The sequence below is a fragment of the Triticum aestivum genome, chromosome 5A (genome assembly GCF_018294505.1).
Source record: "Triticum aestivum cultivar Chinese Spring chromosome 5A, IWGSC CS RefSeq v2.1, whole genome shotgun sequence".
In the NCBI taxonomy this organism is placed as follows: Eukaryota; Viridiplantae; Streptophyta; class Magnoliopsida; order Poales; family Poaceae; genus Triticum; species Triticum aestivum.
The window spans coordinates 651,116,427-651,131,139 of record NC_057806.1 but is presented as its reverse complement, the minus strand read 5'-3'; the positions used below and the strand labels follow the sequence as shown (position 1 = coordinate 651,131,139).

The window sequence follows — 14,713 nt, the reverse complement described above, 5'->3', positions numbered from 1 at the left end:
AAATCATGATCTATTCTCACTAGAAGTAAGAAAATTATATCCAGAATCCACTTAGCGACGACTACAAGCACTAGAGTGATCTGAAGGCACACTACCATCATCGCTTTTCACTTACTGAAGCTGGGCAAATCATGTTATAGTAGACAGTGAAAAGTCGTCACTAAGGCATTATAGGACCAACGGGACAAAACAATAATCATCACTGATGAAGACACATATATAGATCAAAAGGATCTAACGTAGAAACACCCGAACAAAAAATGAACGGTAACTGGATCCAAACAGATCCATTGAAGAGCAATGCTGAACAAATCCCGCGGGATCCGCCAGAGACACCCTTTCACATGCCTTCCGACGATGTTAGACACACCTTCTCTACATCATTTACAGTGAAACATTGCGGAAAAGTGCTCGTCAATTCCCTATTCTCTTTGTTGGGTTCGACACTATCACTTATTGAAAATGCTACGATAGATCCCTTATTATTTATGGGTCATCAGGGTTCCACCAACATACCAAGGTTGCGCCGCCATGGGGTGGTCACCGCTTCTGATGAGGCCGTGGTGACACACCAAGAGCCACCAACACTGGTGGATCCAGGCGCCATTTGAGCAGACACAATAGATTTCCGCTGGATCGATTTTGACTACGGGCGGGTGCACTCCTCCCGGGAGCGACAGAGAGCCGTGTGGACGGCCACATTCTCCTCTACTCCGCATGGGATGAGGCCCCAGTCCACGAATCCAGACTTCTTAGAGTCAGATCCATTGTCCGCCATGCCGGAGAAGCCTAGCGTTCGCCGGAGAGGAGCTATGGGGCGAAGGCGAGCGGGGTGAAGAGTAGTGGAGTGGAGGTGCTAGGGTTTGGTTCGGAGTGCGGATAGGGCTGGATATATGTGGGATCGGGGTAGGCCATAGTCGGCCAGATCCGACATGGCGGACGCGTCCTGTCACGCTGAGGCATCCCCATATCCGCCCCCCATATGGGCTGGGTATGGAGGTTGCCGGTCAGCCCAAACGTTGGGGCTGCGTTTGGGAGGCCAGTTGGGTAGCTTTTTCCAGTTCGAATTCCGGACAGTGATCGGGCAGGCCGCCCAGGCGTTTGGAGTGGATATGGGGTGTCATGTTGTAAATGCTCTTATGGTTATAGGATGATACACTCTCCACATACTTAGGGATCTCTGATGCATAGCTGATTCGTGAAACATAGTTGTCATACTATTACGCCCCTATACATATATACATGGACAATGCCCATAACCTAGCTTGCGGGAAAACTCATTGTGACACAAATTCAGTCAATCAATACAATATATAGCAAGCCAAAAGAAACAATATAGCGAGATGTAGGGGGAAGTGGACTAAGGCTGGTCATAGTGGGGAGTAACTTAGACTAGTAACATACATATGTTACTAGTCTATGTTACTACCTTCATAGTGGGTAGTGTTATATGTGTGGTAACATAGTTGCCTTCATTTATTACTTTGTAGACTCATTATGCATTGGAAACCGCTATGTGATGGTAACATAGATGCCTTCATTCATAGCAGTGCATGCATGTCCTCCATCATTTAATAAAGCAGCTCAGAACAGGAACCATAATTATTGCTATGAGCCATGCAAGTTCGCTCGTTGGCTTACACGCTGGTGGTGACCGTCTCGACGACGGCCTTGAAGAGGACCGCCGCATCGTCCACGAGAACGAGCCCTTGTACTCGCCGCCGCCGGTGAGCCAGACGCAGTTCGTCCCTGGCCTATACTAGGCTTAGCTACTCCAACCTCCAAGAAAGCCCGTGTACTCATCGCCGCCGCCGAAGAACCAGACCCAGTTCGTCCCAGACCTACTAGGCTACTACGTTATCAACACCTCCAAGCTCCGAGAAAGGCAGCTTATGTCGTCAAGGACTTCTTCCGTTGGAAGACGTGGAACCACATGCTGAAGTAGCAGTGGCTGAATACGGTTGTGTGGCCGGAGTATGAGCTCGGCGTGCCCCCGTCGCCACTCTACTTCATGCATGTTCGTGCACGACCTAGACTCGCTATACCAGCCACCAGCAAGCCCTCCTCGACAAGCTCGACCTCGAGAGCTTGGCCAACGAGGTGACACAGAGCTCCCGGGACGTGGTGCGGGATAGCTGGCTTGAAGTTGGAAACGAGAGAGTTGAAAGAAGAGAGGAGGAAGAAACGATGACTGCATTGATTAAACATGTGGCCGTTACAGGAGTAAAGACAGCTTTGGTTGTTGGTTGTTGGGCGCTGGAACAGACGTGCTGGGGCCCGGAGACAGACGGTGCAGAGAACACATATATGCATTGAACTAAAATTAAAGAATACACTCAAACTACATATAGTGGTACATATCCCGATGCATATTGAATGGCGAGATACCAGGGAGGTGAGCCCGCAGGTGCTCCTACGCACTTTCGGATGTAGGGTTACTACCTATTCGGGTCTGAAGCGGGGGTAAAAGTAAAACCATGATGCCTAAGTTCCCTTCATGCACCATAAATCTCCCTATTTTCTTATTACGCAATCACCTCCTGATCGTAAGATCATTAGATCATTATTCATCCATATTTGACTCCAAACCATGCGGAAATTCGTAGGGGCACTCACCTGCCGAGCCCTGCCGTTCGCTTGATTTGCCTCGCGATTCGTGAAGAAGTTGAACCCCGCACAAAGGCACAGTAAAAAAGAAAATCTCTCAATAAGATTTAAGTTTCAGCGATGAAACTTACCCTTTTTGCATTAAAAAATGCCTGGCTTCAATAAGTTTCAAAGATATAATTTTAAGCAAATTTTCCTGTCAATGTAGACACAAAATAATTGATTTTTAATGGCCGCTTTATTTTTGAAACTTAACAAGTTTTTTTTCAAAGTTCGTCAAAGTATATTGAAAATGGATCTTATTTGAAAGCGCTGGTCGTGACAAACCCGAATATGAAAGCAGAACTTGATTTAATTTTTTCATTTAAAAGATATAGAACTTTAAAAATCGGAAGCCAAAATAAAAAGGCGGCACCAGTGACCTGAGTGCCCCTGCACTTGCGTGCCATAAATCCTCTAGACCATGGGGTATGAACGAATTTGCGTCTAGAAGATGATGGTGACTCACATGACACCGCACACCATCGTCTTCGTGAAGCGGGGTTTCTACTTTTACTTTAACACCATCCTAGACGACGGGGAGCAGTTAGCCGAAGAACTCACCACCCTAGAACAAGGAAAAAACACAAATCTTGGATCTTCGACGAAGGTCATCTACATCTCAGACAACCCTTTCTCTCGGATTGTCTTCATTCTAAAAGATCACAACTGGGAAGAAAGGGAAGGAAAAGCAAAAAGAAGCATATGAAACGAACGACATCGGTCGGAGCACGATATCTAAATGTAAGCCATGGTCCCCTAAAGAAGAGTCGTAACAGATCATAGAGGAAAAAAATTATTCATGTATTGCTTCACATTTTTTGTAAAATGTTTGTATTTATATGCGAAACAAAAAAAAAAACTAAAACCGGAGAAAATCATAAGAAACCACAATAATCACTAGAAACAATATCACAGTTTTTTTAGAAACACCTATAATTTTATATTCATACTCATAAAAATTACATCTACACTGATTTTGACCTAAGATTTAAGAAAATACAAAATAACTCCTATAACTAAGAATTACAATAAAATCCCTTGAACACATCTTCTTCGCGGTATCAATCTCTGTTTGAAGAAATACTCCATAAACTTCGATAAAAAGACTGCGATTGGACTGGAGCAACGATGTTGTTAGCACGGAATCGCTCGGGGCCTCGGTGGCAATTGCACAAGTATCAGGGTAGCACTGCCGTGGGAGGTAGCTTCGCTGGTGAAGCATCTACAGTATTTCTTTTCCAGCTATATATAAAAAAAGAAGCATGTTTTCAATCAAAAAGGTACTACTAGAAGAAGCCCACCCAGACAAAGGAAGACCTCCGAGGGCCACCCTGCAAGATCCCCTGCCCTTGGACTCCGGCTCCGACTCCGGCCCGGCGGCGTGCTTCTCCCCCGCTCCGCCTCAAATCTCCGCCCCGTCCGGGGGCGCCGACGACCGTGCGCTCGTCTCCCTCCTCCCTCGACCAAGGTCAGCCTCCTCCCCCTCCTCCTCTTCCACCTCGCCTTCACCGCCCCCGCACGGCACTCCTGAGCTGTTGCTCCAGATCCACGGATCGCTGGTCAGGAGTTGCGCCCCTCCCCATCGTCGCCATCGCTCTCTCTGATCAACTTCATGTGGGTTCTAGTGATTAAATTTAACCTGCAGAGTGCTTTGCTCGCAGACAGGCAGGGTTTCTTCCTGCCAGTAGCCATGTTGGAAAAGATCGGGCTGCCGCCCAAGCCATCGATGCGAGGGGCGACCTGGGTGCTGGATGCCTCCAACTGCCAGGGCTGTGCCGCCCAGTTCTCCTTGTTCACACGGAAGGTAATCAATCTCGTGATCTCTGGCCTCGTGATGATGATGTGAAGCATAACCTACTCCTCTGCCATGATCCAATCAGGCACAATAATCCAGTTCATACCAATTTCAGTTGCATTTCATGGGAACCCCCTTCACTTTTGGATCACTGTCTCACACTACTTGTAATGATCGAAGAAAGTCTACTCATTACTTGCATAAATTCTCCCCTCTGCCTCTGCTGTCATGACTATGCAGAACCAAGAATTAGCAGTTTAACAGGTTGAACTGTGGGCTTTCACTGTGTGCTTACAAGGGGGTTCGATGAAGTGTTGACACGCATCTCAGCCTATTAGTACACGATCGGATCACAGCCCCCCCAAAAAAGTACAGAACCACCACATGCTGCAAGCTTCACGCCTTTTAGTTCCGTGCATTGCGATTATGTCCAGGAGGATGAGGTCATTCCCATGAGCTTGTGCAGAGGGGGAAAACTAAGTTGGTGCACATTCTCACTGGAATGACCTCAATGTATGTCGACTGATAATATCTCTTTTAGTCCTAGCAGTGAAAGTTAATAATTGCTCTGTTTCATGCCTAATAAAAAAAGTTGCACTGCATGTTTGTTTTATGCTATCTGAATATACATTCGCAAATCCAAAGCTTTAAACAGAAAATTCATGTGCTGTTGCCGGTCTCTCATGAAGTTTGGATTTATTGGGTCTGAAAATACCTCTTGTTCTGTTTCAGTAATTTAAATGGTTGAATTCATCGTTAGTGTTTGCATATTTGTCACTTGACAGAAACTTAACATTTCTTGTAATATTATGGAGATGGTTGGACCAGGAGTTGTGTTAACTTTTGTGTATTTAATATGTAGCATCATTGCCAAAGATGTGGAGGCCTCTTCTGCAGCAGTTGCACCCAGCAGAGGATGGTGTTACGTGGACAGGGTGACTCACCTGTTCAAATTTGTGATCCTTGCAAAAAACTCGAGGAAGCAGCACGCTATGAGTTGAGATATGGACACAAAAATAGAGCCGGAAAAGGTAAATTTATTTCCATGCGCTTTCTATCAAATTTGTTTCTCATCAAAGGGATTATGATTTGGTTGATACTTGACACATCTAAAAGCGACGAGTCCTGCTTGATTAAAAATTAATATGATTGTCAGCATTGGACACAATTGCTTTTGTATTATGCAACCTTCCCAACCAGAGCACATTAGGGCACTTGTGCACAGTCGAGCTGCAGGGCTGAGCTCTGCAATATTCGTCCTCCTGTTTGGAGTTCTGTATGAGATGTATATCCATGCGGTTTAGAACACAGGGGATAATTAACTGACTAACCTAACAATGGTGCTTTCGTCTTCTTACTGCTAAACAAGTACTCCCTCTGTAAACAAATATAAGAGCGTTTAGATTACTAAAGTAGTGATCGAAACACTCTTATATTTCTTTACGGAGGGAGAAACACTTAGGCAGTGTTTGTCCATTCACGTGATTTAACATGTTCCTGTTTGTCTGGTAGCTACAGCTCAGAATTTCAAGTGCTGATAAAACCATATAATTTTGGTCTTTGTTATGAAAGGTTATATTCTCTGTAGATGTTACACATGTGAAGTTATTACTAGTTTGGTTGTTTAATGGTTCTCATGTTTATTATGCACTGCTTTCCTTATTATTTCCCACCAAGCTGAAACATGGTTAAGTTTTACTCCAGTTATAGGAGTATGCTGTTGTCAACTTAAAGAGTACGCAATTATATATTTCACTTCACATTTTTTGCTTGAAATACTTGCAAATAATTCTATGTATGTTGTTTCCACAGCTAACACAAAAACAGCTTCTAAACCAGAGGATGAAATACTTAGTGAACTTCTTGGAGGTGATAGTGTGCACGGTCAGCTTTCTCGTAGGGAATCTCTGGGTTCTGAGGTTCCTGGGAGAACCGTAAGCACTGCCAGTGCATCCAGTTCTGGTTCCAGAAAAGCCAGTATGGATGGGAATGGTGATGGAAGCCTTTCCACTGAAGCACAAAATTATGAACTCAACAACAATGCATCCATTTTTACTCCGGAAGAACTGCGTCAACAAGCAGTAGAGGAGAAGGGAAAGTACAAAATACTGAAGTCAGAAGGAAAACCTGAGGAAGCACTGCGGGCGTTCAAGCATGGTAAAGAGCTTGAGAGGCAAGCCGCAGCACTTGAATTAGAATTGAGAAAGAGCAGGAGAATGGCGACAAAAGCTCCCAATGTTAGTGCCGTTGTTGGTTCCCAGAAAATTGAGGATTATGATGACGCTGTAACAAAAAAGGCTCCAAGTGGGAAAAGGGTTAGAAAAGAAAAGAATGATCTTGCTTCTGAACTCAAAGATCTAGGCTGGTCAGATGCAGATCTTCATGATGAAACAAGGCCAACTACTATGAGTGTTGAAGGAGAGCTGTCACAGATTCTTAGAGAAGTAGCACCAAAGACATCAGAGGGCAAGAAAGCTGGTGGTATTGACAAATCCCAGGTTAATGCTCTTAAGAGACAGGCCCTAGTGCTGAAGCGTGAAGGTAAACTTGCCGAAGCAAAGGAAGAGCTGAAGAAGGCTAAAATTTTGGAAAGACAACTGGAAGAACAGGAGATTCTGGGCGAAGCAGAAGAGTCTGATGATGACTTGGCTGCAATTATTCATAACATGGATGATGATAACCAGGATGACATATTATACGACAATTCAAGACTACCTGCTATCAATTTCGAACAAATACTGGCTGTCTCTGATGATCTTAACTTTGATGGGAATTTCGATGTTACAGACGATGACATCAATGACCCAGCTATGGCTGCTGCCCTAAAATCATTTGGTTGGAGTGAAGATGATGACAACCAAATGGACAGCCATGCACCTGTTTCTTCTTTGAATCGAGAGGCAGTAAAGGAACAAGTGCTTGCTCTGAAAAGAGAGGCTGTTTCTCACAAGAAGGCTGGTAATGTTGCAGAGGCCATGTCATTGCTTAAAAAGGCAAAGCTACTTGAGAAGGATTTGGAAACTGAACAGCCAGAGTCGGAGGTCCCTTTTTCAGGACAGAAAATTACACACACTGAAGATATCACAGTCACAGAGATTAACACGCGTCGTGTATCAGCACCAAAAAGTAAGCTTGCAATTCAGAGGGAGCTGCTAGCTCTGAAAAAGAAGGCACTAGCGTTGAGAAGGGAAGGAAAGGTGGATGAGGCCGAGGAAGAGTTGAAGAAAGGCAATATTCTTGAGAAGCAACTCGAAGAGCTTGAAAGCTCTTCCAATAGACCCGTAGCCAGGGAAAACATGGGCTTTAGTTCAAAGTCCCCACTCAATGCTGAACCCCCTAGTCTGGATTTTGCTGATGAAGGCTATGAACCTGAGGTGACAGACAATGACATGCAGGATCCAGCATTGCTGTCTGTGTTGAAAAATATGGGATGGGAAGATGATGATAATGATTCTGTGAAAACAACAGATAAACCATCGAATCGTTCACCTGTAGTTGCTCAGAAGCCAAAGAAGAATAAGGGTCAGATTCAGAAGGAACTGCTTGCTATCAAAAGGAAGGCTCTTGCATTTAGGCGGGAAGGGAAGAACACAGAAGCTGAAGAGGAACTAGAGAAGGCAAAGGTCTTGGAGGAGCAACTGGCAGAGATAGAAGAATTGGCTAACTCAACTGCTTCTCAAAAAGGTTCAGGTCCTGGTGAACATGAGACTATGGAAAATAAATATGATATTCAACATGTCCCTAATGTTCATGCTACTGCATCTTCAATAAGACATGCATTGAAGGAGGATGTTTCGTTGCCAGTGAATGCAGCTGAATTTAGTTCTGGAAGCAAACCACAAAGTGAAACAGTCACTTCTAAACCTGCTCACAAATTGGAGGTAACTAGTGATGGAGCATACTCGGCTTTCTCCAGGTCACCTATTGCTGATCAGTTGCAAACTGCAGAAGCATCACATTCACCTTCTGATGTTGATCATAAAGAACCTCCAAAGGCACATGGAGACGACACACTCAGAGATGATATCTTACTCCATAAGAGAAAAGCAGTTGCTTTTAAGAGAGAAGGGAAGTTGGCAGAAGCTAGAGAAGAATTGAAACTAGCAAAACTCTTAGAGAAGCGTCTTGAAGCCCCTCAACAAGACAGTGAGGATGGTGCACATGAGTTAGCCACAGCAGCTGTTCAGCAGAGCAATTCGATCCAGCAGTCTGCCAGCGTCACCACTCACACCAATCCGTTGACCTATGCCCCTCCAGCACAGGAAAACAAGTCGGTTGAGCCTCAAAAAGCAATGTCCAGCCGAGACCGTCTCAGAATCCAACGTGAATCCCTCACTCACAAGCGCAACGCCCTGAAGTTGAGGAGAGAAGGAAAGACTGCGGAAGCAGATGCGGAATTCGAATTGGCCAAGTCACTAGAGAGCCAACTGGAAGAGTCAGATAGCCAGGGTTCGAACTCTGGAGGAAAGTCTGAAGCAAGTGACGCGTTTGTGGAAGATCTTATTGATCCTCAAATGATGTCTGCCCTGAAATCCATCGGCTGGAGCGCAGCTGACCTGTCCACGCAATCTCCGAGCCCTCAACCTTTGGTGAAAGCAGAGGCAAGGCCAACCGTCGCAGCTACAAGCAAGGCTCAGACAGAGAAAAGCCAGCTCGAGGAACAGATAAAGGCTGAGAAACTGAAGGCCCTCACCTTGAAACGGGAAGGGAAGCAGGCAGAGGCTCTGGAGGCCCTTCGCTCAGCAAAGCGCCTGGAGAAGAAGCTGGTCTCACTTAGCTAAGTACTCCTTCACCTTACTTACCTCACAATTTTTGTTTGGTAAGTCATCCCAGATGATAGTTTGTCTAATAAGGGTGTAATACTGTAATGCATGTCCGAATTAGTAGCAGAAGGCTTATAACTTGTGAGCCATGTGCGCAGCATCTTTGGCCATGTGTGTATGTAAAGCTGTAGCAACTGAAGTTGCCGGGGCACGATTGTTTTCATGACTCCAAAGTGATAACTGCATGTCTGCATCCGTGTAACAATATATATACTGAACTTAAGTTGATTTATTTGTATCATATAGAACCTCACAGGAGCAACAGTAGAATCATTTGTGTGTGTGCACCTCAAGGTTGTCAACATTGAATGTAGAAAGGCTGATGAGGAAATTCATAAAATGATTTAAGATCTTGAGGGCATGTGGGGCATACCTCGGGATCACATTAGCATCCCTCATAAGTTAGATCGTATTGTTATAGATGGTGATTAGTGTCAAGATTTTGAAGATTGTGTTGTTATCCTGAAATGTACTAGTTTATCTTCCAGATGGTAGATTCCAGTTTACTAGGAAGATCTTGAAGTGATTTTCAGTTTGACTGTTGGTGTTGTTATCTTTGTTTTTTAAGTTATATTTTGAATTTTAACTTGAATTTTTGTGACAACCTACATTAATGTTGTATGAGTGTGCTAAATTTATTTCAGAATTTTTTGAACATTTTAAAAGCATGATGTGAGTTCGATGCACCGGTAGCACCACAAGCTCCGGTGCACTAGATATTTTCCCTTGACTGTTGTTCCTAGCCTGTTGTCAGTTTGATGGCCAAATTCCATGTTTCAGTTTCCAGAAACCTCTCCAGTTGCTGCCGCCAATGTCAGTGCTCGCTTGTGTTTCTCGGAACGAAAAACGGTGGTCGGTCCAGTGTTTGGCCATTATACTTGCGATATATCTTATGGATCCAAAGTACTATAAGTCTTTTTAGACATTTAAAATGAACTACATATTGATGTATATACACGTAATTTAGAGTGTAGATCCACTCATTTTGCTTCGTATGTAGTTCATATTGTAATTTTTAAAAAGACTTACATTTAGGAACGGAGGGAGTAGCTTGTTTGTTGTTTGATCTCCAGACTCCAGTTGGTCGGACTATGCTTATTCCTAGTTGTCAGAAAATCTTTACTACGTTTCTATTTTCAGTATTGGAGTCGGGTTTGTTTGTGTGCCCTGTTTGAACTGCTTGCTTGTGCTGTAGAGTCTGTTTTTTTAGATGTTTGGAGTCTCTTGGATGAGATGTTGCTTGTGTTTATCTGTCTGTTTGATGCACGCACCATCCTGCAATCCTGGGTCCATTCCATGTAAGCACGGGAGGGGTATTTTATCCCGAGCTCAATTGCTCCTGCTGTGAACAGTAAAATAAATAAAAAAAAAGAAAAAATCGTAAAATTCTGAACTTTTTTGGCAAACTTTAAGAAATGTTTGCAAAATCACATATCGGAGCAAGTCGTGGCAAAAAAATAAAATCAGAGCTTCAAAATGCGTTTGAAAGTAACATTTTCAAAGCATTGGTTTTGTTTTTTTAGGGCATGTACAATGCCGGTGCTTAGGCCGAGCGCTAGGATCAAATTCCTGGCCGTTAGGTGTGATTCCCGACCAAGTTTCAACCATTTCTAAGACGCTCCGGCTTTTTCTAATTCCTGGCCGTTAGGTGTGGATGCCAGGGACGGAGCGTCTCCACAGTTTAAAATGAAAATGGAGGAAATTAGCTAGCGTCGATGCCAGGGAAGTCTTCGGACGCTCCGGCTTTTTCGTCGTAGGATTAGCCAATTTCTCTGTTCTTTTCTAACTGGCCTAGCGCCTGCTAGTGTTGTAGGGATGGACTCTAATGTGGGCGCTACAAAGAAAAATATTTTATTTAATTCCTGCTAACGCCCATGTAAGCGCTGAGCATTGGAGATGCCCTTACCATGCCTTGCACTGATCTGATTTCGTGATTAATTTTTGCATGCACTCCAAACATTCTCTCAATTTTACCACAAAAAAATTCAGATTCTTTTGATTGTTTTTTTGAATTTACTGTTTATCTAGGAGCATTTGAGCTCAAAGATTAGAAACTCCACGTCCAAACAAAAGGGCCTTGGTGCCAAAATTCATCACCAAAAGTTCAATATGCATTTCTTCTTGATACTCCTTTTTTTTTTGCTCAACAAAATGGCCTTTGGTTCAATATGCATTTCTTCTTGATACTGACAGACACCTCAAAGCTAATGTTGCCGCGCATGAGCTAGCTCGTTTCACTTCCATTAGTGCAACTGTGGATGTTTGGCATGTTGAACCCCCCTGGTTTCCTAGGTCGTTGTAACAGACAACATTATCATTTGTATAAAGCTGCCGAGGTTTAAAAGAGAAGAAGAGGTGCTCCACATCCAATTTATGGATGATGCATTGCAACCCACATCATGCTTGGCTCCGTCTACTCACAAGGCCATTTCAAGCGCAAGGCGTGAGGAAACTTGTCGGTGTTGAGTACCCCTAGACCATCATATTCATGCGGCGGACAAACGACCTTCCAATTCACCTTGCATTTTGCACCCGTCGTCCTATCCGAGCCGGACCAAAGAAAATCCCTTTCAAACTTGTTAACATTACTTAGAGTACTTGGCGAAATAACAAGTGGTTGATAAAGTACACTACTTGGGAGGTGACGACGGACTTGACAAGGGGCGTGCGTCCAATGGTGGTAAGGTTTTGGCCTTCGTAAGTGACCAACTTGCTTGCGACTTTATCATCAAGGAATTGAAGATCCACCTTCTTGTGTTGTCAAACGGAGAGTTCAAGACCCAAGTATTTTATTGGAAAAGATGCTCTAGCTGCCGGCAACCTTTGAGGATTGTGCCTCAAATTAAGGTAGTTGCATCGAATGGACATGATGGAGCTCTTATAAAATTTGGTCCATAGACCGGTGAGTGACCTCACCAAAACCTCTCAGTATGGTTGAAAGGTTGTCAATATCTCTTTTAATTGGAGCCATGACCGTCGCGTCATCCGCATATAGGAAGGTTCACATCATTACACCCTTTCCACGAAACTTGTGGAGAAACCTCTTTCGTGGTGCCAATTCAAAAATTTGTTGTACTGGATCAATGACAATGACGAAGAGAAGAGGGGAAAGGGCCCCCCTTGCCAAAGCACACGACCGAGTGATTGTTAAAAAAACATGATGGTGTAGGCAAAAAAAAACATGATGGTGCATGTAAAACTCACCAGCGGATGAAATGAGACGACGCTCTTTGGTTCTGCAGGTCTTTTGTTGACTAATTTGGATGGTAATTGAATCTTTTTTTATGTGCCTGTAATGTACGAAATTGATGACCATTTTCTAATTATAATTTATAAATGGGTGCCAAGACCGTATACATCCCGTGGCCGGCAAACACCAGACCGGCGAGCAACAAAAAGTAGTCCACCGCACGCGCCCACGGGCTCGCCGTCGGCCCCACGAAGCTGAGGTGGAAGAGCGCCGGCAGCACGAAGGAGAGCAGCGCGCACACCGTGCTCCCCACGAACGCGACGAAGTCCCCGAACGCCGGCACGAAGCACGCGATCGCGGCCAGCGCCGCCACCACCGCCACGCGGCTCAGGTGCAGCGCCGCCCGCTGGACCACGCCGCCGCAGCGCCTCCGCACCCACCCGCCCGGCGCCAGCAGCCGCGCCTCCACGATCTCGTGGATCGGGTACATCATCACCGCGAACGTCAGCGCCAGCCCCACGCACAGCACCACCTTCACGGCGGCGGTGGACCAGTTGTCCGGGAGGTTGAGGGTGACGATGTCCCGGGTGGCGTCGCCGTAGGCGAGGTAGCCGCAGACGCCGAAGCCGATGTAGACGACAGTGACCCCGACGATGGCCTGGAAGAGCACCGGCCGGAACCTGCCCCGGTTCGACATGGACGCCTCCAGCGCCAGCGTGAGGCAGAACCCCTCGAAGCAGAACACGGCGACGCCGCACGCGAACGGCACGCCCCAGAGGCCCGCGAACGCGCTCCGGCCGGCAAACGGCCGCCCGCGCTCGGCCAGGAGCTGGACGTCCTCCTTGACGACGGCGGCCACGGCCAGCACGGTGCAGGCGTCGGCGAGGATGCTGAAGGGCGCCAGCGCGGAGAGGGATCGGACGAACGAGAGCGCGACCTCGGCCGGCAGCAGGAGTGCCAGGACTACGGCGGGCGGCGAGAGCGTGGGGAGCACGGAGCTGAGGTTCTGGCCGATGAAGACGAGGTAGGCCACGCTGCCGCCGGTCTGGCCGATGATGATGATGGCCTCCGTGAAGTACCTGCCGATGGGGCCGAAGCCTCGCTCGCCCAGATCCCCGTAGGTGTAGTTGCCGCCATCGCCATGGCGGCGCTGCTCATCTCCGAGTCCGTCCTCCTCTGTTTCTTGCTCCCGCAGCTTGTCCCTGCAATCCAGCTTCAGACCAAACAGCAGCTAAATTCAACTTCGAATGCGTGACAAATCTTGATGAGACTAATCGACTGAGCGGATCAACCTGAATAATCAGTCACGGAGCTCACGGTATACTAAGATGGAGTGAAGCTTGTTGAATTCTATAAGAAATCCAAGAAATGATACTGAAACAGGGGGGCTGGAGACGGAGCAAAGTGTGTATACTGACCAGGAGGAGCATGCAGTAGAAGGTGGCGGCGCCGGCGCCAGCGACGCCGAGGGCGCCGGCGAGCCAGCCCGCGGTGCGGAAGGCGTAGGGCAGGCCGAGCACGCCGGTGCCGACTATGGACACGACGATGTTCCCCAGCGTCTGCGCGGGCGTGGCGCCCCTCCCCTCCAGCAGCGGCACCTTCACCTCCGGCGCCATGGAGTGGAGGGGTGGTCCGACGGGCTAATTAAACAGCGAGCCAGTCTCGGAGCCGCAGCTTATACGATCAACCAAAGTGCTCAGCGAGAGAAGGCATGGCCGGCGATCTCGCGACGTTCCACCGGGTTCTTGGAGGAGAATGGGGATGGATCACTGGTGATGATGACGACGCGTCGCTTCGGTAGGTGGTGGCGTATGGGGGGTTCGCGCTGGACGCTGTCGGGTTGCGTGGGGAAAACACATGGTGCACGCCGTGCAGGGTTTTCCAAGTGGTTTTGGTTGGGATGGATCTGATTTAGGTGGACGGATGGATCTGATCGTTTCAGATCCTCAACGATTTTTCCCGTGGAAAATGGGTTCATAATAGGCTGCGGAATCACACACGGCACACGGCACACACGGCACACTTTCCTTTGCCATCTATATGGGGTACGTGTGAGCGAGCGAAAGATAGCCAGGTCAGAGTTTACCATAGCATGTTTAATCTACAACCTTTTTAAAGAGTGGAAGGAAGATTGTATTACCTCGGTCCCAAATTACTTGTCTCACATTCGTTGAGATACATACTCCGTTTGTATATTAGTTTACGAAAGGAGTACAGACAATAAATTACCTGTTTTATATTTACTTAGATACAGAT

At 46.4% G+C, this 14,713-nt stretch overlaps 2 protein-coding genes across 4 annotated transcripts; one reads left to right on the top strand and one right to left on the bottom strand.

Annotated features, from left to right (window-relative positions):
• The first annotated feature begins 3,920 nt into the window (after window positions 1-3,920).
• LOC123105632 (uncharacterized) lies at window positions 3,921-9,508 on the top strand. 3 transcript variants are annotated; one of them, XM_044527727.1, is made up of 4 exons: window positions 3,921-4,117; window positions 4,315-4,453; window positions 5,307-5,475; window positions 6,257-9,508. In XM_044527727.1, the coding sequence occupies exons 2-4, from the start codon at window positions 4,340-4,342 to the stop codon at window positions 9,223-9,225; spliced, it is 3,252 nt and encodes a 1,083-aa protein (XP_044383662.1). In that variant the 5' UTR covers window positions 3,921-4,117; window positions 4,315-4,339; the 3' UTR covers window positions 9,226-9,508. The 3 variants fall into 3 exon arrangements, with proteins under 3 accessions (XP_044383662.1, XP_044383663.1, XP_044383664.1); XM_044527728.1 differs by having other exon boundaries at window positions 3,942-4,117; window positions 4,311-4,453; XM_044527729.1 differs by having other exon boundaries at window positions 3,945-4,117; window positions 4,319-4,453.
• Window positions 9,509-12,433: 2,925 nt separating this feature from the next.
• Window positions 12,434-14,311, bottom strand: LOC123105633 (amino acid transporter ANT1). The gene is made up of 2 exons (XM_044527730.1): window positions 13,876-14,311; window positions 12,434-13,670 (listed from the first exon to the last, which is right to left on the bottom strand). Exons 1-2 carry the CDS (start codon window positions 14,071-14,073, stop codon window positions 12,591-12,593), a joined length of 1,278 nt encoding a protein of 425 aa, XP_044383665.1. The 5' UTR covers window positions 14,074-14,311; the 3' UTR covers window positions 12,434-12,590.
• Window positions 14,312-14,713: the final 402 nt, after the last annotated feature.